At 41.5% G+C, this 25,161-nt stretch overlaps 1 protein-coding gene across 1 annotated transcript in view; it reads left to right on the top strand.

Moving 5' to 3' along the window:
- The window catches only part of col27a1a (collagen, type XXVII, alpha 1a), a 72,878-nt gene extending 48,137 nt beyond the window's left edge, over positions 1-24,741 (top strand). Inside the window, exons 35-60 of the mRNA XM_066645299.1 lie at positions 1,631-1,684; positions 1,767-1,820; positions 4,696-4,803; positions 5,058-5,111; positions 5,685-5,792; positions 6,587-6,640; positions 6,817-6,870; positions 7,255-7,311; positions 8,183-8,236; positions 8,948-9,001; positions 9,126-9,179; positions 9,505-9,558; positions 9,756-9,863; positions 10,456-10,563; positions 10,661-10,768; positions 11,645-11,698; positions 12,264-12,326; positions 13,068-13,121; positions 19,783-19,818; positions 19,907-19,924; positions 20,797-20,832; positions 20,951-20,977; positions 22,054-22,222; positions 22,454-22,563; positions 23,019-23,219; positions 24,283-24,741. Coding sequence (XP_066501396.1) covers positions 1,631-1,684; positions 1,767-1,820; positions 4,696-4,803; positions 5,058-5,111; positions 5,685-5,792; positions 6,587-6,640; positions 6,817-6,870; positions 7,255-7,311; positions 8,183-8,236; positions 8,948-9,001; positions 9,126-9,179; positions 9,505-9,558; positions 9,756-9,863; positions 10,456-10,563; positions 10,661-10,768; positions 11,645-11,698; positions 12,264-12,326; positions 13,068-13,121; positions 19,783-19,818; positions 19,907-19,924; positions 20,797-20,832; positions 20,951-20,977; positions 22,054-22,222; positions 22,454-22,563; positions 23,019-23,219; positions 24,283-24,429 — 1,998 coding nt within the window. The 3' untranslated portion in view covers positions 24,430-24,741. The remainder of the gene's footprint in view (positions 1-1,630; positions 1,685-1,766; positions 1,821-4,695; positions 4,804-5,057; positions 5,112-5,684; positions 5,793-6,586; positions 6,641-6,816; positions 6,871-7,254; positions 7,312-8,182; positions 8,237-8,947; positions 9,002-9,125; positions 9,180-9,504; positions 9,559-9,755; positions 9,864-10,455; positions 10,564-10,660; positions 10,769-11,644; positions 11,699-12,263; positions 12,327-13,067; positions 13,122-19,782; positions 19,819-19,906; positions 19,925-20,796; positions 20,833-20,950; positions 20,978-22,053; positions 22,223-22,453; positions 22,564-23,018; positions 23,220-24,282) is intronic.
- The last annotated feature ends 420 nt before the right edge of the window (positions 24,742-25,161 follow it).

Raw genomic sequence — 25,161 nt, 5'->3', positions numbered from 1 at the left:
ATATTTATATTGCAGAGCACCCCACAAACCCTTAAATTAAGGGAAGAAAATTAAGTTCTGAGACACTTTCTACCTAGATAATATTCTGCTAGCATAATTACATTAGTACCACCTTAAATCATTCAAGTGCATTTTCCTTTGCCTCTTAAAAATGGACCACGGTTTTGTCTCTAGCAAATTTATTTCCGCGAAAACAAAACAAGCAATAACATTTCTGTTTATATAGTTATGATTACTGATTACCTGTTAAAAATTCTAATACAGTGATTATTGTCTTTGGCAAACAAAAAAACAATACTACAGAATTTATTGTTAATTTAGGTCTATTTTTGTTTAAACATTATTTAAATCAGTATTCATAGTTTGTTCATTTTTGTTATTCGATATAAAACATGGTCAAATTATTTAAAAGTTAATATCAGTTCTTTTTGAAGTTTCAGCACAGATAAAATCAGATAATACTGATAACTGTTGATAATGATGGCCACCATAATTTTGATAATAAATTTTCATACTGTTTCTAGTCTAATCTGTGGCTTATTTTGAGGAAGGTTTCTACACATATGTTCCAAGATTTTTTGATGTTACTGTTTACTCCACTCCATTCATTTATGTCTAAAAAAGTCATATATGGCTGAATGATTTGATCTCATGTCAAACAAAAATGTACATACATTTAGGATAGTTAAATCTATGCTTATTGTCTAAAAACATGGACCCTGTCTGCATATGGACACTGTCTTACCCTGTGTGCAAAACGCATGTGACACAGCGACCAGTAGGCCTTCATTTTCAATGCGAGTCAGCCACCCACAGCAGCATTCTGAGATGTGAATTCAGTGACGCGACCAAGTTGAGCTCTACCCAACTTTGAGCAGTGATGCACAGCTGTATCTACCAATCAGAGCAGTCTCATATGATTCCTGAAGATTTGATGTTTTCTTAAAATGGAGGAGAGACACATCATTGCTGTGTCTGACTTTTAACATGCTTTATGGTGTGTCTAAGGACATATTTGAAAAAATAAACAATTACAAACTGTTTTAATCAGTACATTGGTGATGTCAGAATTGTGAATGTTTTAGTAAATTTAGTCAAGTTTGCTTCTTGAGCACGCTGCCTGCCTGCTGTTGGACACACACCAGTGACACATCACCTGCTGCATCGGTGACTTTTTAAATTTACCAGTTGTGGTGTGTACATAGTTTTGTTGTATACACTGTGAGAGTGGGCATACATTCCTTTGAGACCTTGACCATATTACACATAGCCTTTGTCCCTGACTTACCAAATATGCTTTTGTTGTCTTGTTGTTATTACACAACCCAGGACTGTGTGTTGTAATGACAGGGTGACTGCCACTTTGAAGAGGAGTGGTAAAACTATATTTGTGTTTAAAAAGAGCTCCTAAAAGGAGGCTAATGTTAGTCTGTGCTAGCCAGTGCTGCCATTACAGAGACTATAGTCATAGCTTACACATCATAATGCCAGTTCTGCTACCATTGTAGACTCATGGTGGTGTCTGGATGAAAAATCTCTGACTCCCAGGAATGGACAGGAGACAGTGTGTTGGTGTATGTGTGTTTGTGTGAAATTGCTAAGTGATGTTTGTTATCTTAATGTGTTGTAGGGTGCAATTGGTGTGGAAGGAAATGCAGGATCGCCAGGCCTTGCTGGACCCAGGGTGTGTGTGTGTGCTTCATTTGTACAAAATGCTATAGTGTTTATTTCTGTGTTATGTATTAAACTGACCTGTGTGTGTGTAGGGGGAACCAGGTCTGGAAGGGGAGGCTGGTCCAAGTGGTCCTGATGGCACCAAGGTATGTGTTTCATCTCTTTATAGACAAGTATTTTTCCAATTTTGAGCCCCCTTTCAATCTGTTCTTCACTGGTCAGGACCCTCACAGAACCACAATGGAGCAGCTATTTGGGTGTTGGATAATTCCCAGCACTATGGTGATACTGATTTTATGTTGGTATGTTAATGTGCGATGTGCTTGTACGTGTGGAACAGACACAGCAGTGCTGCTGAGGTTTTTAAACACTGTGTCCACTCTATTAGGCACACCTACCTTGTTAGTCCTTCTAGATATATAGATGTGTGTGTGAGATGCCTTGTATTGGAATGGCACTCTGCCCAGGGACCTCTGATTCTAGGTAGGCTCTGAACACAACCTCACCCCTGATACGAAAGATGAGCTACTGTGAAAGATTCACAGATGATGAATGAATAAATGAACATTGTTTTGTTAGGGATGCAAACTGTTTACATTCTTGAGAAGTTGAGCTAACTCAAACGCTTAGTATGAATAGAAAATACTCTGAGTTGATGTTTTTGAACTCAAGTAGTGCAACTTCCTAATCCACCAGCCATCAGAAGTTTGTGTTGAATTCTGGTGGTGACATGACACTTGTAGGAAGCATTCACTCCCACAGCCTAGGAGCATCAAGTGATAGGCGGAGGAGTCATGAGCAGTGTCTGAAACTGTGCCCTATTCACTATTTAGTTCACTTTTATTTTAGGACATATCTGCCATTTTGTTGTACTCTCTGAAAACATAGTAGACCATAATCGGTGCACTCAAATAATCCCACAGTGATTAATATAGTGTACAACCCATGTACAACATTGAAATTACCTTTAATCCACAGTGTTGTTTGGTTAAAAAACAAACAAGCAAAAAAAACTGCATGTTAGAAATCCTTCACTACTGTTCTGAATTCAGTTCACTATAGTACAGTGTACTGTATAATGAATAATGCAGGGAATACTGAATAGGGAACCATTTTGAACATGGCTAAACTGCAGGTGTGAATTAGCAGTAAACAAAAGAATTGAGGGAAGGAGGAAAAAGCAGGACATTCCTTGTTTATTTTAAGCACCTCAACTTAGACTTTATTACTTATTGTCATAAGTATTCACTTGTCTGCCTTCACACATATATAAACTCCAGAGACCTGGAGGTTATGGGTTCGAGTCCCGCTCTGGGTTACTGTCTGTGAGGAGTTTGGTGTGTTCTCCCCATGTCTGTGTGGGTTTCCTTTCACAGTCCAAAAACACATGTTGGTAGGTGGATTGGTGACTCAAAAGTGTCCATAGGTGTGAGTGAGTGTGTGTTGCCCTGTGACGGACTGTCGCCCCCTCTAGTGTGTACTCCTGCCTTGCGCCCAATGATTACAGGTAGGCTCTGGACCCACTGCGACCCTGAACTGGATAAGTGGTTACAGATAATGAATGAATGCCCCACTCTTTGCAGCTATAATAGCTTCAACTCTTCTGGGAAGGCTTTCCACCAGTTTTAGGAGTGTGTTTAGAGGAATTTTTTACCATTCTTCCAGAAGCGCATTTGTGAGGTCGAAGCCTGGCTCACAGTCACCGTTCTAATTCATCCCAAAAGTTTTCTGTTCAGTTCAGGGTCAGGACTCTCTGCAGCCCAGTCAATTTCTTCCACACCAAACTCATAAACACATCCATGTCTTTGTGGACCTTGCTTTGTGCACTGGTGCGCAGTCGTGTTAAAGCAGGAAGCATGAAATTGTTCAAAATCTTTTGGAATGCTGAGTCATTAAAGATTCCTTAGTGTGCCAAACCCAACTCATGAAAAACAACCCCACACCATAATCCCCCCTCCACGAAACACTACACTTGCCATGATGCAGTCGGACAAGTGCCATTCTCCTGGCATCCAGCAAACCCAGACTCGTCCATCAGATTGCTTGACAGAGAAAGGTGATTCGTCACTCCAGAGAATACGTGTCCACTGCTCTAGAGTCCAGTGGCAGCTGTTTTACACCACTGCATCTGATGCTTTTCATTATGCTTGGTGATGTAAAGCTTAGATGCAGCTGCTTGACCAAGGAAACCCATTCCATGAAGCTCTCTTCACACTGTCTTGAGCTAATCTGAATGCCACATGATATTTGACCACCTCTGTGTGCTATTCGTCTCAGCATCCGCTGACCCCACTCTGTTATTTTACATGGCCTGCTACTGTGTGGCTGAGTTGCTGTCGTTCCCAATAACTTTCACTTTGTTATAATAACACTGACAGTTAAATTTTAAATATTTAGTAGCGAGGAAATTGTATGACTGAACCTGTTGCACAGGTAGCATCTTATCATGGTACCATGCTGGAATTTACTGAGCTCCTTAGAGCGACCCATTTTCCTCAAATGTTTATAGCAGCAGTCTGCATGCATCGGTGAATGGTTTTATTCACCTGTGGCCATCGAAGTGATTGGAACACCTGAATTCAGTGATTTGGATGGGTGAATGAATACTTTGGCAATATTGTGTAAGTGTGATATAGTGTTAGGAAACAATGTTTTGGATGGGAAGCCTTGAATAACACCCCCTTGTGGTGTAATTCCTAAATATGAGTGAGTATATATGTGAGTGAGTGACTTACAAGACAATTTTAAACAAGATTGTAATTTGATTGTCATCAGCACATAGATACCTTGCCAGACATCACACCTGGAACAGTGGACTTGAGGATAAGCAGAACCCACAGTGTTCTCCCTTAGGGATTTTGGTGTGCCTTATTCCTCTATAGATATAGAACAGATTTTATTTCTTTCTTGCAAACTTCCCTCCTTGAAGCATCATAGGTCATTTGCAGCTGCCTCCAATTTAAGTGTGTTTATTTTATTTTAATTTAGTTTTTTTTTTTTTTTTTTGTCTGGGTTGATCAGGGGGAGAAAGGTGACATGGGACCAGAGGGAGAGCCTGGTATGAGGGGGGACCCCGGAGTCAAGGGAAAAGATGGACCACCAGGCGACCCTGGGCTTACTGGCGTCAGAGTGAGTGCATGCACACACACACACACACACACACACAGAGTATCTTTATGAAAGGAAAAGACCTTCTTAAGTGTAAATGGAAGTTGATGTAAAAAGATTTAATCCCAAGTCTTTTCTATTGTGTCTACAGTGTGTATAACAGTTACTAGGTTAAAATGATCAACTAAAAATATTATATATAATATTTAAAAACATATATAAAGATTTTGTTTTGACTAAAGTTTGTGTGCATGTTTCGTATTCACCTTACTCAGGGTCCTGAAGGAAAGCCGGGGAAAATGGGAGAGAGAGGAAAGCTTGGACTGAAGGTCAGTGTCTGAGTGAGCCTTTGTGCCAGTATATACATGGGTTCACTTTTTAACATTATCACTTTATTATATACTTTATTGTTAACCCCTCCCATTAGATTAGCTTCTGTACAACTAGAGGCTAGTTGGTAGTTTTTGGTGTTCATACTGCAATCACAGATTTAAATAGTGCAGTTTTCAAAATGCTGAGCTGCAGTTTTAATTCTAGCCTACATTATAAACAACATTGTCTTAGCCTATTATACATGGGGACATTTAGCCTGTATCACAGTTAGATCAGTCAGAAGCACCCAAACACTATGCTGTGTACATGACCACAACCATGACTGACTGAATATCTGGCACTCTACATTCAGCGTTCAGAGCTAAATCCAGGTCTTCTTGGTCACAATCATAAACGCAGGACTGGTCCTTGATTTATAGAAAATACTCACAGTTAAAATCACAATCTAAATATTGATCAAAATAGTTAAATTACATATTTCCCCAACATCGTTCTGCACTGATTAATGTGCTGTCCACTTTGTCCACACTGGTATTTACATTCCCTCTGAACCTCACTATGCCTTTCAGGGAGCAAAGGGCAACATGGGACACCTGGGTGAGACAGGAACAGTAGGGAAATCTGGACCAGTTGGAACCATAGGACCCAAGGGGTCAAGAGGAACCATCGGAGCCGTGGTAAGGACAGTAATAGCAAGGTATCGTTCACCACGGAATGCTTACAAAACATGCTGAACCTGGCTTTCTCAACATGGTTAGATAGTGGTCATCAGGGCCACTGAACCATTCTGTGGAAGGGCTTAAATGACTGATTGGCTCTTTAAACTTTTCGCTGCTCTACCACCTTTTGGCCACATATCCTGCAAGCATCCGCAGGGCCTTCTTTTTGCCATCTTCATTCTGTAGTCACAGTGTGCAACGTTGGTCTGTGCTGCACACAAAATAAAGTACAAAATAACAATCCAAAAAACTCATAGTTCTCCATTTATTTAGCATGCTAACTTTTATAAATCATTATTATGAGACACTGTGCACTTCCAGCTCCTGATTTAGCAGCTCCTGATGAAAAATTAAACCAGGCTAACAGGTTTGCAATGGCGCTGCTCAGTAGAATCTACAGGGAATAAAATCTTAAAACATTTTTACTATTTCAATATAAATAGTTTACAGCATCTGTCAATGACTGATGTTCACTACAGGGTGCTGATGTCAGTTCGTTGAACTCAATTATACATTTAGTTTAAAAATATTAATATTGCCAAAGCCAAGATGTTTATGTGTGACAAGGATGTTTCTTGTTTGTACTTGGTGGATTTTCTGTGCTTTTATATTGTTCATATTATATCTGAATATCTTATCCACCAAAGTTAAAAAATATACTGTGATATAAATTTTGGCTGTATCGTCCAGCACTAAACAAAGGGCATTTCTGTCTCTCTTGTTCTCTTTCACTTTGTTTCTTTGTCTCTCAGGGTGCTCCAGGACGGATGGGTCAGCAGGGGGAACCAGGCATAGCGGGGTACGAGGTGAGGAGGATAAAAGCTTCTTAAACCCGCTCTCCTCGTGACTGACCATACCGTCTACTGACCTACGTTCATGATCTCCTATTCATGAAGCATACAGCGGAAAGGTGTTTCCGACATGAACACGTCTGATTCTGTGTCTCTCCCCACTCTCCCGCTTTCCCTCTCTCTCTCTGCAGGGTCACCAGGGGCCATCAGGTCCTAAGGGGCCTCCGGGACCAAAAGGTGAAAAGGTAAAAATCACGCCTCCCTATGACCTCCAGAAAACGCACATGCATGATTAACTCCTGACTTGACCGTATGCTGATTAAACAGACCGTGACCTTTAGGTGACGACACTGAATTTTATACACTGTAAGATTCTCAGTGTGTGACCCAGTCAAAAACAGTGTGATCGTTATCAGGGCTCAGACTACAGACATGCTGTGCTGTTTTCATTTAAATCTTCACACACACGCAGAGCATGGGTACATGATACAGTAAATAGGCATCATACAGATCACACTCTCATCTCATCTGATACTGAGTTGTGGCATGTGACACAAAGACCAACGTGGGAAATTTATGAAACTAATAAATGCTGTATTTTTTTGTACTTTCATCTTGTCATCTTTCAGGGTGAACACGGGGACGATGGGAAAACGGAGGGCCCTCCTGGTCCACCTGGACTCAGGGTGAGTTCATATACTCTCTCTCTCTCTCTCTCTCTCTCTCTCTTTTGCTCTCTCTGTCTCTCTGTCGCTAGCTGGGTTTCCATCCAAAAACCTTCATTAATATTATGTGCAGTAAAGAAATTTTGGCAGGAAAAAAATGCAAAATATGTGGTGTTTCCATCCATTACATTTTGGCAAACTAACTTCAGGTGACGCAGACTGTTCTTAATGTTTTGCGAGGGAAGTAAAAAGCTGTGAGTGCTGTATATATGTACAATATTCTACATATGCACTAAAATATGAATCACAGGTGTTGGTGGAGGTGTGAAAACAGATTCAATAGTCCTAAAGCATGGATTTGTGCTCTGGTGTGCATTTGCACTTTAGCAATGGTTTTTACGTCAGAGCATAAAACACTTTTTTGCAATATTTATGTGTTTTTGTGAATTTTTAGCCATTTCCATTCAGTTATTGTTTTTTTAAGGAACACTATGTAATATCCTTAGAATTACAGCTTCAAACCCATTGTGATACTTCACTGACCTGTAATTGGGAGAATAAAGACACCTGCTGCTATTCTGAGCTCAGCACAGAAGAAAATGTACTATGTAACATTTGGAGAAGGGTAGGAAATCACCCCACCTTCCTGCCCCTCTCGACTGATTTCAGAGCAGATCTTACCTACTGTTCCTTTAATGTACATTTTCATAATTTGCAGAAACTCAGTGGATGGAAAACCTGCTTCTCTCTCTATAGCTCAAATAGGAATATAGGAAAATGTAGAATGCAGAAACTCTCTTTGTTTGTTTGATATTGTCAGTTTAAATAGGTCTGGACTTTCATAGGTTTCTGTCTATTTACTAATAGTGTACTACTGTGTGTGTGTCTGTAGGGTAGAATTGGAGACAGAGGAGACAGAGGAGAGTCAGGAGACCCAGGATACCCAGTGAGTTAACATACGGGGCATATCTGAGCTTACACCATCCAGGCTACAAGTGTGGAAGCTCCTCAGTGTGGTATTCACCATATATATGTGTGACTGAGTTGAGTACGATTCAGTCTCTATTCCGTCAAAGTGGTGTTTCCTCGCACTGAATTAGGCCTATAGTTGCAATAGGTCCTGCAGTGCTGCACTCTAAATATATAATAATCCTGAATTAAATTCACCCAGACTGTGCGACTGTGAATTAAAAGAGTATTTGAATTTGTGATACACTTAGAGTCTTTATACATGACTCATATGAGAGGCTCAATCGCTGTAATATCACATCTAGACATCGGCTAGACTATGAATATTCTGTTGCCACCTACTGGACACGTTTTGAACTACAGTTTTGTTTTGTTTAGTATTTTTTTTATGATTCAACTTTTTATTAAGATTTTTGAATGGACACACAACACCAACAAAAAACGATTTAATTAATAATTAATTCTACAATATTAATTAATTAATATTTTTTTGACAGAATTTGTTTTCATGTTTTGAACTACAGAACAAAATGCTTGAAATTGCGGTTAAGTAAGAAATAAATGAATATTATGATTCTGAGATTGTAACTTTTAATCATAGCTTTCCAAACAGCCCTGGATCGTTGTTTATTTCTCTGTATTGTTATCTACAGTATTATCGTTCAGTGGTTTATGATTTGATGTCCAGGGTCAGCAGGGGGTGGATGGACTTCGAGGCAAATCTGGTGCACCTGGATTACCTGTGAGTTACATAGTTTAATTAGTCTCTTGTTGGACAGACCTGTAAATACACAAACGCAAGCACACACACAAACACACACACACACACACACATTCATGTGTACTAATATATTGTCATGTTATAGGGCCATCCTGGACCTCGTGGACAACAAGGGCCCAAAGGATCAAAAGGCGATCTGGTAAGAATTTTTGCTTGTGTGTGTGTGTATATGTATGTGTGTGTGTGTGTGTGTGTGTGTGTGTGTGTGTGTGTGTGTATCGGGGGGTGCATATGTCTCTGTTTGGTGGAAATTAAATTCACATTTTATCACTTACACTCTGAAAGTGTTAACTGTAAATAACATATGGGAAAAATTCAGCTGTGCGTGTGTGTATGTGTGTGTGTGTGTGTGTGTGTGTCCGCTCCTGTATGTGAGTGATGGAGAGAGGTGTGTTTTGTTGTTTATGGATTTGAGTATGGGGAATTCAGCATACTTTTTCATTCCTTCTTTCTGTCTCCAATAGGGTCAAACGGGTAAACCTGGTAAACAAGGTGAACGCGGAACAAGAGGACCACCAGTAAGAATCAGAACTCTTTCACGAGCTTTCTTAATTCAGTGTTTGGTTCCAATGTTTTTCTTTTATTAAAAATAATTTTAAAAAAAAACATATTCCTGCAGTGCAAAAAATCCCAAACACTCATTTTGCATGAAAAAGGAACCTTAATCATTCACATTCTCTCTACCTCTCTCTCTATATCCCTCTCTCTCTTTCAGGGTGCTGTTGGGTCTCCTGGGCCGAGGGGTGTGGTTGGTCGAGAAGGGCGGGAAGGTGTTCCTGGAGCAGATGGCATTCCAGGGAAGGATGGGAGTAAAGGAATTCCGGTTGGTCTTGTTTCTTGACATGCTCTGTGACATTATGTCTGATATGTTTGCATTTGAAGTAACACTAGGTTGCAGTGCACTACAGTAGTATATATATAAAACCGTGACTCTGAATGAATGAATGAATGAATGAATGAATGAATGAATACATATATATATATATATATATTTTTTTTTTTTTTTTTTTTTAATTACAGTTGTGTTGCTCCACTGCGATGTAATAGATGTAATAGGGTGAATAGATAATAGTATGAATACTCTTTGCTATTCTGAGCTCAGCATTGCAGAAACTGCACTATGTACCATTTGAAGGATGGTAAGAAAAACACCCCATCTCCCTCCCCTCCATCTTAATTTCAGGACATTAGTGTAAATATGAATTACACTCTGAAACTGTAAGAGGTAAGGAGTAAAAGAGGCCCAGGAGTAAAAATGTCAAATTTCACCCAGTGTTTCTTTAACTTCTTTATGTGTGTCCTGTAGTGGGTCAAGGAGGACATTAATGAACTCTTGCTGATGTGAATCTCTCTCTCTCTCTCTCTTTCTCTCTCTCTCTCTCTCACTCATACACACACACTCACTCCTTCTAAAGGGTGACCAAGGAGATGATGGTGAGATTGGACTTCCCGGAAAACCTGGAGCACGGGGTAAAATGGGAGTCCTGGGATTACCAGGAGATCAGGGTTCATTTGGTCCAAAGGTGAGAGAACTGTAAAATTTAAGAGTGAACATCCACCATCTCCCGTGATGTCCAGGGTATTTACTCTTAGGATAACTAATCAAACACTCCTTGGCAGGGTGAGCGAGGTCTTCCAGGTCATCCTGGCCCTTCAGGAAAGAGAGGCTTTAAAGGAGTGATGGGCCAACCAGGAGCTCAGGGGGATGTGGGACCTAAAGGACAGCCAGTGAGTACTATATATACACAGACACACACACAGACACACACACAGACACACACACACACACACACACACACACACACACACACACACATACACACACACACACACACACACACACACACACACACATACACACACACACACACACACACTCACACACACACACACACACACACACTCACACACACACACACACACTCACACACACACACACACACACACACACACACACACACATACACACACACACACACACACACACTCACATGCACACATATTCAACTCACAGGCAGTTTACCAAGCCTTGTGGATTATGGATTCATTTCTTAAGGTATTCAGGGTATAATAAGTGCCTGTATGTTTTCCAGAACTCAGTGTATGTGAATTTTTTTACCAAGGGTCAAATCCCTGGGGAATTAAAGTTCATAGATGTGTTTGTCAACTATTAAATGCCCCTCATGGACAGAGCATGCAGCCAAACTTAAATTGCTGAAGCATCCCTCACTTGTGAAAGCAAGGAGCTGGTACTACAGATGTTTTATTTCTAGACACTTCTATAAATGTATAACAAAGCACTTTATAACAATTATTACTGACATCATAAAATGCAATAAAATACCAGGAAATGTTCTTTAATGCATCAATTTTATTGTCTTGTTTACTTTTGATCAATTCTGCTACAACTGTGGTTCATTTACTGCATCAGAAAACGCCAAACAGGTTTAATTCCCTAATGTTCATATGGAAAAATCAGACTGTCAGAGTATTTTCCATATTATCCCCAAACTGATGGAACAACTGAGCAACAGCTCTATTTACACCTATAACTGAATGATGCTCTTTCCACATGAGAGAGTGAGTGATGTGTTTTTCTTCCAGGGGGATGTTGGAGAACCCGGATTTCCTGGGATACTTGGAATGTTTGGACCAAAGGTGATATTTATTTATTTATTGATTGATTGTTGTGTGTAGATCCAAATATACATCAAAAGAGATTGAGTTTGTTGTGCATCTCTCTGAAGGGATGAATGAATTTGAAACTAAGGAATACACATTTTCTTCACAGAAAGTGGATATATTACTCAGAGAAATGCTCAGGGAAGAATTTCAGAGCTCCATTTGTTATTACTAGATGGTTGTGTGGAAATATACAAGACCTCACAAATGTAGAAGTCATTTAGTATTTTGATCATTTCTGATTTTGAAACGTTTCCAAATGTTTGGCTGAATACTGGGGGCACAATATTGAGATCATTTAGGGACAGTCAGTCGACAAAACAGACACACACAGTGGGGTCTGTGGAGCTAATACCTTCATGTTTAAATGGTCTCTGTGGTTAATGGATATTCTGTCCAAGATGGGATTAATGTCATCATTATTATCGCATACCAAGGAGTAAAACACACACTAACACTGAGCAAGCCAGTGTACCAAACTTATTACCATAGTGGGTGTGGGTGTGTTTATGTTTAATTAAAAGTGTTGATGTTTGTTCAGGGGCCTCCAGGAGACACTGGGCTGAAAGGCCTTCGGGGACCAAAGGGACCTACTGGGACTATGGTGAGACTTCTCTCACTCTCTCCTTCTCTAACATTAACTCTCACACTAAGGGATCTTTGAGTTTAACATATTCTCAGATAGCTCTCTGTCCTGAATATTGTCTGATGAAGTGATCCAGAAAGGTTCTGGATTCTAGTTACGTACTAGTCATCCTAGATCCTAGTGATCTTCAAATACAGACACAGCACGTTTATACACACAAGGTATGGTAGAGGTACTGTAGTTCGTCTCTAAGGGTACAAACAGCGTAAATGTACCTTTTAAAAGTACAATAGTGGTTTTATTGTCAAGTTGTGTTCCATAAATGTACATTGTATTCTCTTCTCCAGAAAGAGAGGTGATTATTTCTAATCTTTCCTTATAGAACTCTGTAATATATTCCAACATAATATAAGTAATGGAGATGAAATTGGACGTATGACATCAACACTATTTTAAATGTGCAATTAAAATAGATAAAGATACAATTATGTTCCCAAATTAAAGGTACCCTTGAGTGTATTTCTGAGAGTAGCAGTTACCTCTTTCACATGCAGCTTTCGCATTCAGTTGTCTATTGGATCACACCATAAAATTAAATGTGAATTCTGAGTGAATAAATATGGCTTAATATTGCACTTCTCTTTTGCATGGAGACAATATCCAGATACTGGGTTAATTTTAGTATAGAGTGTGATCAGGGCCTAGTCCTAAGACTTGCAGCCATGCAATTTCTTCATTTCTCTGTTTTTGTTTTTGCAGGGGAAAGGTGGAGCTCCTGGTCTTGTGGGTATAATTGGTCCCATTGGGAGCCCTGTGAGTGTCCTTTCTCTACCACATCTCAATTAAGTGTTATAATATAGACAATAAACATACAATAAACATGAAGAACTGTGATGTATTTACAAAGTAGAATAAAGAGAACAATACGTTTCATAATATAGTCTGTACAAGGGAAATTTTGTTAGAACTGGAGAAACACTGTTCTCTGGGGTTTTTACATTCAGAAGCTTTGCATCTTTTAGCTTGTCTGCAAGTAGGTCAAGTGGTAAACAAGTGGCTGTTTTGAATTTGCCTCTGGGATCAACAAAGTATCTATCTAACACACTGGAGGGCTAACAAATGAGGGAACATTCTTAATAATAATAATAATAATAATAATAATCCTGAATATTGCCTTTAAAGGTATAGTCTAAGATTTAGTGGCTTCTAGTAATTATGTTGCATCGTGCAACCAACTGAATACCCCTCCCTCACCCTTTACTTACCAAGCTGCCTTTTCAACATAAAAAGGTGAAAGGCAGTCTCTAGAGCCAGTTTTGGGGTTGCCCCTTCTAGGCTACTGTAAAAACATGGCAGTGCAATATAGCGGCTTCTGTTGGAAAAGGATCTAACTAAAGGAAGCATGGTTTTGTATATATTGTTTTATTTCTTCTGATAGACAACCCCCCCCCCCCCCCCCACACACACACACACACGCATCTTACGTATTGCATTTTTAATGCTCATACTTGCATGCAGCTTACATGCAGGTTACACATCTATGACAAGTGAAAATATAGACTTCAGAGCACATACGTTCTTTGTAAAACTCAACCAAAAGCAGTTCAAATGAAACAATTAAGCCCTGAAAACATGCCTCATAAGCCAGGTAAACTGTCACTTACCATGTGACATGTAGCTTACCTTGTTTTAATCCGTTTTCATTGTGGCCCCTATCCCTTGTCCTCTGTTAACAGTCTGAAGTGTTGCTGATGTTGTGCATGTGTTTGATGTCTGTTGACTGCAGTCAAAAACAGCCAGACATTCCTAGATGTTTATTTTGTTGAGGTCAGAAAAGTTTATTCTGTAAAAAAGAACACTGGAAAATGACAAGAATAAATATAGGGACTGCGTTTATCTTTCCTCTGAATAAACACAACAGGGGTCACCTCTGACCACTCCAAACTCCGCCCTAAAGAAGCTCTTGTGTTCAATACAATATATACACAAAACCTTGAAAAGGATGAAAAGCCCTGGACATCATTTCTACAGTGACAGGACACATGGAGCACATAGAGAGCTCTGATGTTGCTCTGATTAATTACACTTGGTGCAGCATAAACATACATGTGCCTGGACTCACAAACAATGCTCTAAATCACCTCAAATATATAAAGTCCCATATAAACTTTGGAGAAATTCTAGAAAAACTCTGGAGTATCAGGTCTGGAGATGTCCCAGGGTTGGCTTTCATATATGCCGCACACAGCGAAAGAGGTTTTCTGTGCCAGATGCTTTCTTTGCAGTGGGTAAATGTGCCACTTGCTTTATGCGTTGAGTAGCATCTGTGCAGTGCAACAAGAAAAAACTAAACATAAGCAGCTCTGTGCCCAGGAAATTTTTTTTTTTATAATAGAACTATGAATTGCTTGATAGTTTTAATGTGAAATTTCAGTTTGACCATGAAATATTTAATTGGTTTTTGATGGTAATTGACTTGGTTGACAGTTTTACTTCACAGTTTATTTTGACTGTCAACTTCACCAGTTTACAGTTATGCTATGAACTTGATGTTACTGGTTTTGCTGTAAACTTTCTGCTGTAAAGTTAGTGCCTTTAACTGTTCACTCGCTAGTTCTATTGCCTTTGGATTAGGGCTGTGCCGTATCGTATCATGTACAATAATATCATCTATAAACTCTATACAAAATCTATATCGGGATTCTTGTGATATTCTAGTTTACGTAAAGTACCATTGCCATTACACATAATATGGCATACATTCATTACGTCATTTTAGGCACACCGATAGGTACGGTGGAAATTTACGTTCAAAAATGTGCTCCTAAAGAGGAATGACTTCACTCGTGTGGTGGTGGTTTAGATATAATATATGAATATTCTAAATAATTTTTATACAATGTCAGAACCTTGGTAATTTACGGTTGTTTACAAAATAAGGAAATGTTTACATATTTATTTGTTGTTCATTCTGAATGTTTGAAATTGTTAGATTTGTACTAAAGTAAAATATAATTACATTTAATTTAAATAAGAAGCATTAATAATTCTATTTAGTTTTAGTATTAATATAACATTTGTTATGATGCAGTAGTGTGTTCTTGAAATGAATAAAATTATTTTCAGTGTTTTTTCATATCACCAGTTGTCACGCCTTCGTCCTGTCAGTCTGTTGTCCCCGCCATGTGCTTTATTTGCACATGGCTCTGTTTTGTTTATGTCCTTGTCTCTGCCTCCTTGTCCGTGTCATCTGTTAACCCGTCCTTCTCGTTATCTGTCTCAGGTGCGTCTCGTTTGTGTGAGTACTTAAGCCCTCTTGTTTCACGTCCTGTTTGTCGTTCATTTCACTTCATTATGTATTGTTCTCCGGTCTTGTCATGTCGCGTCGTTTATCTCTCGTTTCTAGTCAAGTCATGTTTGTTTCCTAGTTTTGTCGTTTAGTGTATTTTCTGTCTCAGTATTTTATGTCCTCGTCTTGTAGTTCCCTTTGTAGTTTGCCTGTGTTTTGTTATATCTTTGGTTATTAAATATATCCCGTGTTTTAGCGAATGCGTCCGCCTCCTTCAATCCGCCCCTCGCTCCTGACAGAATGAACGACCCACTAAAGGACGCAGCTAGCACGGACTATTTTCTCAACGAGGCGTTCAGGAGAGTACAGGAGTTTCTAGCGGCAAAGGTGGGCGATCAACCTGCTGCCCTGCAATCTCATATGGGAGTTCCCCCCGAGTTTGAGGGGACTTCAAACGTTGAGGGTTTTCTGCTCCAATGCCGCTTATACTTTGACTATCTGACTGTTCCTGCGCCACACGAATTTATTAAGGTAATGTTCATGAGATCTCTTCTTAAAGGGATAGCACTGCAGTGGGCTGATCGCGTGCTGAGAGAGAGAGGCCTGCAGATTTCGGTGGAGACTTTCAGAGATCTATTGAGAGCCAGATTCTCCCGATCGGCTCTCGAGGTCAGCTCCGCAGGACCCTCTGTTCCCGAGGATTGCCCCCTCAGGTCCGGGGAAATTTTTGGGGGGGCGTTAAGGGTAGGGGCTGTTAGCCTCACCTCCGTACCTCTGAGGCCTGAGGCTAACAGGGGCGCACCTCGAGGTGATCTAATGGGTGCGCCTGTGGAACCCCCTAAACCCTTTACAGCTCCAGCGCGAGCCCGGTGAGCAGCACAAACCCCTGTCCTCGAGAGCGCGGCGCGCGGCTCTCCTGTCTTCGTGAGCGCGACGCGCGCCTCTCCTGCCTCCTTGGACGTCGTCGCAGGTCCCCCTGCCTCCTTGGACGTCGTCGCAGGTCCCCCTGCCTCCGTGGACGACGTCGCAGGTTCCCCTGCCTCCGTGGACGACGTCGCAGGTTCCCCTGCCTCCGTGGACGACGTCGCAGGTTCCCCTGCCTCCGTGGACGACGTCGCAGGTTCCCCTGCCTCCGTGGACGACGTCGCAGGTTCCCCTGCCTCCGTGGACGACGTCGCAGGTTCCCCTGCCTCCGTGGACGACGTCGCAGGTTCCCCTGCCTCCGTGGACGACGTCGCAGGTTCCCCTGCCTCCGTGGACGACGTCGCAGGTTCCCCTGCCTCCGTGGACGACGTCGCAGGGCTTCCTGTCTCGGTGATGGCGGCACCCGCCGCTCCTGTCTCGGTGATGGCGGCACCCGCCGCTCCAGTGTCCGTGATGGCGGCACCCGCCGCTCCAGTGTCCGTGATGGCGGCACCCGCCGCTCCAGTGTCCGTGATGGCGGCACCCGCCGCTCCAGTGTCCGTGATGGCGGCACCCGCCGCTCCAGTGTCCGTGATGGCGGCACCCGCCGCTCCAGTGTCCGTGATGGCGGCACCCGCCGCTCCAGTGTCCGTGATGGCGGCACCCGCCGCTCCAGTGTCCGTGATGGCGGCACCCGCCGCTCCTGTCCCGTTGATGGCGGCACCCGCCGCTCCTGTCCCGTTGATGGCGGCACCCGCCGCTCCAGTGTCCGTGATGGCGGCTACGGCCGCTCCTGTCCCCGTGACGGCGGCTACGGCCGCTCCTGTCCCCGTGACGGCGGCTACGGCCTCTCCTGTCCCCGTGACGGCGGCTACGGCCTCTCCTGTCCCCGTGACGGCGGCTACGGCCTCTCCTGTCCCCGTGACGGCGGCTACGGCCTCTCCTGTCCCCGTGACTGTGGCTACGGCCTCCCCTGTCCATGTCCGTAGGTCGGCCCGAAGGACTTCAGGGCCGATCCCCAGAACTGTGCCCAGGCTGGTTCCTCAGACTGCCACACAGACATTAGCCAGTCCTGGGCACCGCCCTGTTATTTTGGTTCCCTTGTCTGTCCCTGTCATGGTTCCCGTCTCTGTCCTTGTCCCTGTACCCGTGTCTGCCTTTGTCTCTGTCCCTGTCCCGGTCACTGTGTTTGTGTCAGTCCCTGTAAATGTCCTTGTACCTGTTCCCCTACCAAGTCCAGTCCAGTCTCCTGTCAGCCCTGTCCAGTCTCTGTTTCAGTCTCATGTCCAGTCCCCTGTTAGTCCTGTCCAGTCTCAAGTCCCGTCTCCTGTCCAGTCCCCGTTCCAACCCTCGGTCCTGTCTCAAGTCCCGTCTCCTGTCCAGTCCCCTGTCAGTCCTGTCCAGTCCCTGTTTCAACCCTCTGTCTTGTCTCCTGTCCAGTCCCCTGTCAGTCCTGTCCAGTCCCCGTTTCAACCCCTTGTTCAGTCACCGTTTCAACCCTCTGTCTTGTCTCACGTCCAGTTCCCGTATCCGTCCAATGTCCAATCACCTGTCTTGTCTCCGGCCCAGTTTCCCTTCCAATCCCCTGTCCAGTCTCCAGTCCCGTCTCCGTTCCAGTCTAGTGTCATGTCACCTGTCCTGTCTTCTGTCCAGTCACGTACCCCTGTCCAGTCTAACGTTCCTATCCTGTCCAGTGTCTTGTCACCAGTCTCTGCTCCCGTCCAGTCCCAGCACCAAGTCATGTCACCTGTCCCGTCTTCTGTCCAGTCCCTGTTTCCATCCAGTGTCATGTCCAATGTCAAAAACCCTGTCAAGTCCCATGTGTCCATTCCTGTCCTGTCCAGTCCGTTCTCGTCTCTTGCTGCCCCCCTTTGTCAGTCTCCTGTCATGTCCCATGTCCCGTCTCGTATATTCGGTCCTGTCGTGTCCCCAGCTCCTGTGTCTGTTCCCGTCCTGTCCTGAGTCCTGTCACCCGTTGGTTTGTTGTCCTGTCTTGTTTTCCGTGCCCTCTCCAGTGCCAGCTCCTGGGGGGTTTAGGAGTACGCGCCCGGGAGTTGCGCGTTCTTGGGGGGGGCATCTGTCACGCCTTCGTCCTGTCAGTCTGTTGTCCCCGCCATGTGCTTTATTTGCACATGGCTCTGTTTTGTTTATGTCCTTGTCTCCGCCTCCTTGTCCGTGTCATCTGTTAACCCGTCCTTCTCGTTATCTGTCTCAGGTGCGTCTCGTTTGTGTGAGTACTTAAGCCCTCTTGTTTCACGTCCTGTTTGTCGTTCATTTCACTTCATTATGTATTGTTCTCCGGTCTTGTCATGTCGCGTCGTTTATCTCTCGTTTCTAGTCAAGTCATGTTTGTTTCCTAGTTTTGTCGTTTAGTGTATTTTCTGTCTCAGTATTTTATGTCCTCGTCTTGTAGTTCCCTTTGTAGTTTGCCTGTGTTTTGTTATATCTTTGGTTATTAAATATATCCCGTGTTTTAGCGAATGCGTCCGCCTCCTTCAATCCGCCCCTCGCTCCTGACACCAGTTCATATATCATTATCACCTAACCCTGAAATACTGTGATATTATTTTAGGGCCATGTCACCCACCCCTAGTTTGGATAACACCAAAACAATCCCTAAATAACCTGTATAACTTAAAAGGTCATGTTAAATCAGCACACATGAATTATCACAAAACTAATTCAAATTTACTGCCTGGTTAAACCATTTCGCAATACTGTATAAAGCTCACCAACTCACGTTTGGACCTTTAGCTCTTTGCAATTTATTGAGTTAATGGTAAAATTCCAAACGGTTCCATAAATTACATCTGTCCACATAGTTCACTGCAAACTTAATATGTAAGAGAGACCCGTTTGTTCATTCACAATATTGAACAGATGAGGTCAAAAATATTGGTACCCATCCATGATATACCTCATACATGAAGTCTTTCATATTATATATTTATTTATTTATCTAAAACTAAATTTCACAGTTCAACCCTATCATGTTTACTGCTGACCTGTAGGTGACCATGAACGTCATAGAAAAATGAGAGTTCACACTTGTACCAATGGTCAAACTACAAAGATGAAATTAGAACTGAACTTTAATGGCGCAACTGTAAACTTGATCATTTCACAGTATATTTGAGCATGGGGCTCATATGCAGTGTCCCTGTAAGTTTGTATATCTTGGTGTTTTCCTCCTAAAACAGCTGTGTGTCTTTTTTATCAAAGGATACCACTGTGTTTTTAATAATGACCTATCATCTTCCTTTACCCTTGAACTTTCTCTAGGGACCTAGAGGAGATGCTGGTACCAGAGGAGAAATGGTAAGCTTGTGATTGAGACTGCGTTTTTGAATATTGTGTTTTTGAAAACCCACTCTTAACCCATTGTGATGTTTTTTGTCTCTTGCAGGGTGCACAGGGTCCGAGGGTGAGTCTTTGTGCATGCAGTCAAATTGTCTTTATGCTAATGTTTCTCAGTCAAATAGGATCAAAGGAATTTAATTGAATTGTACATTTATAGTTCCCATTGTTACAACTTCCTTTTCAAATACTAAGGCCCATGCCAGTCTAAGGTTAGAGAGGCAGTAACATGAATAAAGACAAGACAGAAATACCTTCATCAAACTCTGTATTTGGAACTGTAACAAGGCAGATTGGAGTCATAAGTTAAACTTCAGGGTGAGCTGTATGCCAAAACAACAGACAAAATAGTCTAAGGAACAAACCAAAACTGATTTACCTAACCATAAAAATAGATAAAAGAAAAACAACACCAACTAACCTACCTCCCTTATGTATAAACAGGAGAAGAAGTATAACAAAACAAAATGGCACTCACCCCTACACTTGTGATTAACCTTTAAAGTTTCTAACAGTACAAACACTAAATAGACAGAGTAACAATGGCTAAGAGATTTACAAAGATACATCTGTAACCAAACCCTTCAATCAGCAATGTTCTACCTTTACATAACAGTCTAACTCCAGAGTAGCACAACCAGCTTTTAAAATAAATCTGCCACAGACCACACAGTGACAGGCAACACCATGGGGCAGGCCACAATGCATCATAGTTGTTTATAAAGCCCCATCATCCAGGCATGGCCAATCCTGTGTTCTACTGGTGATCAGCTGACACACCAAGAAGTCATTCAGTCCAGTCCAAGTAACTGTCACTGCAATCAGCTGACCATGATAGAAAGACAGTACAGAGAGAAAGAACACAACAACCTGACCAAGATAGGGCTACACCCAACTGCACAATTCTAGATGTAACGCCATTTTGTCTGTGCTTTTTAGGGTGCTCCTGGGCCTCAAGGTCCCCCTGGACCACCGGTAAGACCCATGTCTATATATACATAAACCTTATCATAAAACATTTACAGACATAAAAATGCAGTGTAATCCTAAACCTTAAGATTGTAAGATACATACTTAATTCTTTTTAATCCAGGGGCCGCCCAGTATCCCACTGTCATTTGTAAGTATTTTATTGTTTTGCTGCTTATACTTTTTTTTGCAGAAAAAAATGTAATGTGTTTGTCTTGGAAACAAAATTTTATGGTGTTTTTATATTCACTTTAAAGCAGAGGGATGATAGCGGTGTTCATTTGCCTTTATTTCCTGGCGCCGACACCATGCTCAAGCCTGAGGTGTGTATACTAACATCAAAGTCATGTCCAGTTGCGTATGCCTATTGGAAATTAATGCATTCAGAACCCAAAATAGATAAAAATTATTTGCTCCAAAAAAAACAAAAAAAAAAGTTGGAGAGCTGGAATTAGGACATCATTCTTTAAAAGAGTTTCCATTTGCATTTCTTCATGCAGCAGTAGACAGCTGTTTTCTGATACCCTCCAAAACCCATGTGACTTTACTTCTTATGCAGTGCTGCCTGAGGGCAACAAAGGTCAGAGGCCTGTAGCAGTGGTGTCCAGCCTTATCCTATATGGACTGAGATTTCCATTTGGTTTTCTTCCACAGTGTTAGTAGACCGTGAGAGACCTAAACTCATGATCAAATGCTTAGAAATGTTCTTTTTGAAGTGTTTGATTCTCACATAGATTTCATCCTATGGTGTTGACCACGACCTTTGTGCAGATGTTGACCCTTTGCTGGATGCTCTTTTTATCCCATTTATATTATATAGTGGAACACTTCAAAATGGTGGAACTGGAATTTTCTATATATACTTTTAACTCTTATTTTGCTTATGTCTCACTTTTTTGGACTGTGTTGCTGATTCTAAATGTTTATATTTACAGAATTCAGTTAAGATTTTCAAAGACAACATTGGAAAATGTTTCTTTGTTCCTTAAATAAAGTTTCAAGAGGATCAATACAGCACAGATTGCTGTTTTTACTGCAGTCTCTCTGACACCTCCAGAAACCATTATTTAAAAAAATTATATTTAAATAAATAAATATATAATATAATATAAAAGACTTCATGTATGAGGTATAACATGGATGGGTACCAATATTTTTGACCTCATCTGTTCAATATTGTGAATGAACACACTGGTCTCTCTCACTCTCTCTGTCATTCTGTTTAAGGCTGTGGCGATGTTGGATCAGTCCGTGCTGGAGCGAGCTCCAGAGATCTTGCGGACACTGCACTACCTGAGTTTGTTGGTGCAGAGTCTGAAGAATCCTCTGGGCACACGGGACCACCCAGCTCGGCTGTGCCGGGACCTACGTACCTGCCAATTTAAACTCTACGATGGTGTGTGTCTCTGTCTGTCTGTGTGTATGTAACCATGAGTTAAATATAGAGGTCAAAATCTTTTTTTTTATTAATATTTCATTCTTTAAACAAAGTTGTGGGTGTGCAAATGTTATGTTGTATTAAGAAACTTATGCTTTGGCAAAAACTAATGAGGGTCAGGTATGTGTGTATGTGTGTGGTTTTTTTTTTTGTGTATATGCCAGCAGTAACTTTGTGTCTTTCCTTTAGGCACTTACTGGATTGACCCAAACATGGGTTGTGCCTCCGACGCTATAGAAGTGACCTGCAACTTCACAGGAGGTGGACTTACCTGCCTCCGACCAATCACAGTTTCCAAGGTGCTCATCTTAACCAATAAGAATGAAAGAGGGACAGACACTACCCTCTAAGATGTCATTTTCACTTTTCTACAGAGTTAGGTTTTGATTAGACACTAACTGTAAGAAATGTTCTATATCACAGATTGTATATATAATGTTGCTTATCACAAACAGGGTTTTTTAGAATGTGTATTTGGGGGGCTCCCAAGTTTTTAGTCCCAACGCAGTCTAGCTGTCTGTATGAGTAAGATGTACCTGCCATTCCCCAAAGCCCTCCTGAGGCTGTTGTTTGACTGGGGGAGACTCGCTGACCAGAGGAATTTATCACAATTAATACTTGTATGCGAAAAATGAGCAAAACATTGGGGATTAACAAAGTATGTACAAAAAAATGTAGCCTTTTGGATTCTAAATGAGAATGAGGCCATGTTGCTCAGCTTTCTTTGCTAATACTTTGATTGGTTGATTTTTAGCTGGAGTTCAGTGTTGGGCATGTTCAGATGAGCTTCCTGCATTTGCTGAGTTCAGGGGCTGAACAGCGCATCACCATCCACTGTCTTAATGTCTCCATCTGGAGCTCTGGTCAAACTCAGCCCCCGTCCCAGAATGCTGTGAGGTTCAAGGCCTGGAACGGAGAGACGCTCAAACCAGACGTGTTAGAAGACACCTGCTGGGTGAGAACGACATGACCACAAAACATCTAAAGCTACTTTGATGTGACTTGTTTGTTAAATTCGGGTCTTTTGTAGCCTCTCCATGCAGTGGGATAAAAGCTGACTTTCATCATTAGTTTTTATCTGTGGAATAAGATTAAATTAGGGTGACCATATATCCTCTTTTTGCCTGGACATATCCTCTTTTTGTAATGTGAAAAATGTGCCCAGCCAGGATTTCTAAATTGTGTGTGGATTTATAACTTATTTTTAAGGATCTCACTGCTCAGCCATTGGCCAAACTGCTTCCAACCACAGCCAATTGACCGCAGCCTAAAATGCCTCAACACAAATTTTAACTGAAAAAAATCAGTTTGGATTTTTCTGGTAATTTTTTAATTGATTTATTTTATGTAGATTATTTTAAGACATAAACTGAAATGAAAGCTTAAATATAGCAATACAGGCCATTAAGGCTATTTATTAGATTTGGTAAATTAGTCAGTGTTGATGTTAATGTTCAAAATGTACTTGTTAATGTTCATTATTATAGTTGCATAATTATAGAGATATTTCTATCCTATTCTCTCTCTCTCTCTCTCACACACACACACACACACTCACACACATACACACAAACACAGCCACAGCTATGGTCCTGCGTCTAATTGGGATGTTAGGTCCCCGAGCCACAACATACCAACCAGGGCACCCATGTGTCCCCTGTGTCTTGTTTTTTGTATTATTTTGTATTATTTATTTAAAAAAAAAAAGTTGTTCATCTTCGTTAAAGCAAACAAACATGAATTCCAATCTGACCATTCTCAGTGTAGTTGCATGGCCACGTATTATTTGTGAAAATCAGAAGTTTGTGTTCACACTTCTCTGACAAATACAGATAAGCTGTTAAAATTATTCATTCATTCATTCATTCATTCATTCATTCATTATCTGTAACCACTTATCCAGTTCAGGGGCATGGTGGATCTGAGCCTACCCGGAATCTGTTAAAATCAGCTCTCAAAATATATTTTTCTTGTTTCTCCTGTAATTGATCCCCTTTTTCATTGTTTTCTTTTTACAGCAACGGGATGGACACTGGCAGCATGCAATCTTCCTTTTTAAAGTGACAGACGCCTCACTCCTCCCTGTTAAACACATTGCCAATTTGCCTGAAACCACACTCCTGTCACGCTACCACATGGAGGTTGGACCTGTGTGCTTTCTGTAGTATGTATATGTTTGTGTGTGTGTGTGTGTGTGTGTTTTGCGCATTGTTGGCAACAAAACCTTCATCCACACCACATTTCCTCACACAATGTCCAGTTGAAGCAGCCCATGTCCATCCGTCCTTCTTCAGTATTCAGCCGATGATTGGACTGCAGATGTGGGATGAGTCGGAGTGGGCAGGTCATTGGAGGGATTTAGCACTAAAGACTGTGGAAAGGAAATTCTGCCCTTCCAGCCACGGATGTCCAAGGAGAGCAGACCTTTAATTATGATCTGGTCATTATTAAGAAAGGACATCTATGGTCAGGGAGAAACTGCCAATCTCTCTCTCTCTCTCTCTCTCTCTCTCTCTCTCTCTTTCTCTCCCTCTCTCTCTCTCTCTCTCTCCCTCTTTCTCTCGTCATGTTGAATATTATAATAAGTTATTGTATCAAGGAACTATGATCTATTTTAAAGAAGATTTAAAACTATTGGTTAAAATTATATACATATATATATATATATATATATATATATATATATATATATATGTACTTATTCTTTATTTCTAAGCTTTTATACATTATCAACTTCAGTAATTGCTGAAAGTGCAATAGGTAACAGAAGGATATTGATTATTAGATTATGATTATGTATTGTGTGGGTCTTTATGGAAGGATATTCAGGGGTACTCTCAGTATCAAATGTGTGTGGTTAAACACAGTATCAAACAGGGAAGAATAAATATGCATGC

This window comes from Hoplias malabaricus, chromosome 15, assembly GCF_029633855.1.
Source record: "Hoplias malabaricus isolate fHopMal1 chromosome 15, fHopMal1.hap1, whole genome shotgun sequence".
NCBI classification, from domain to species: Eukaryota; Metazoa; Chordata; class Actinopteri; order Characiformes; family Erythrinidae; genus Hoplias; species Hoplias malabaricus.
Note: the sequence above shows the minus strand (reverse complement) of the source record. Positions and strands in the feature narration are given on the sequence as shown.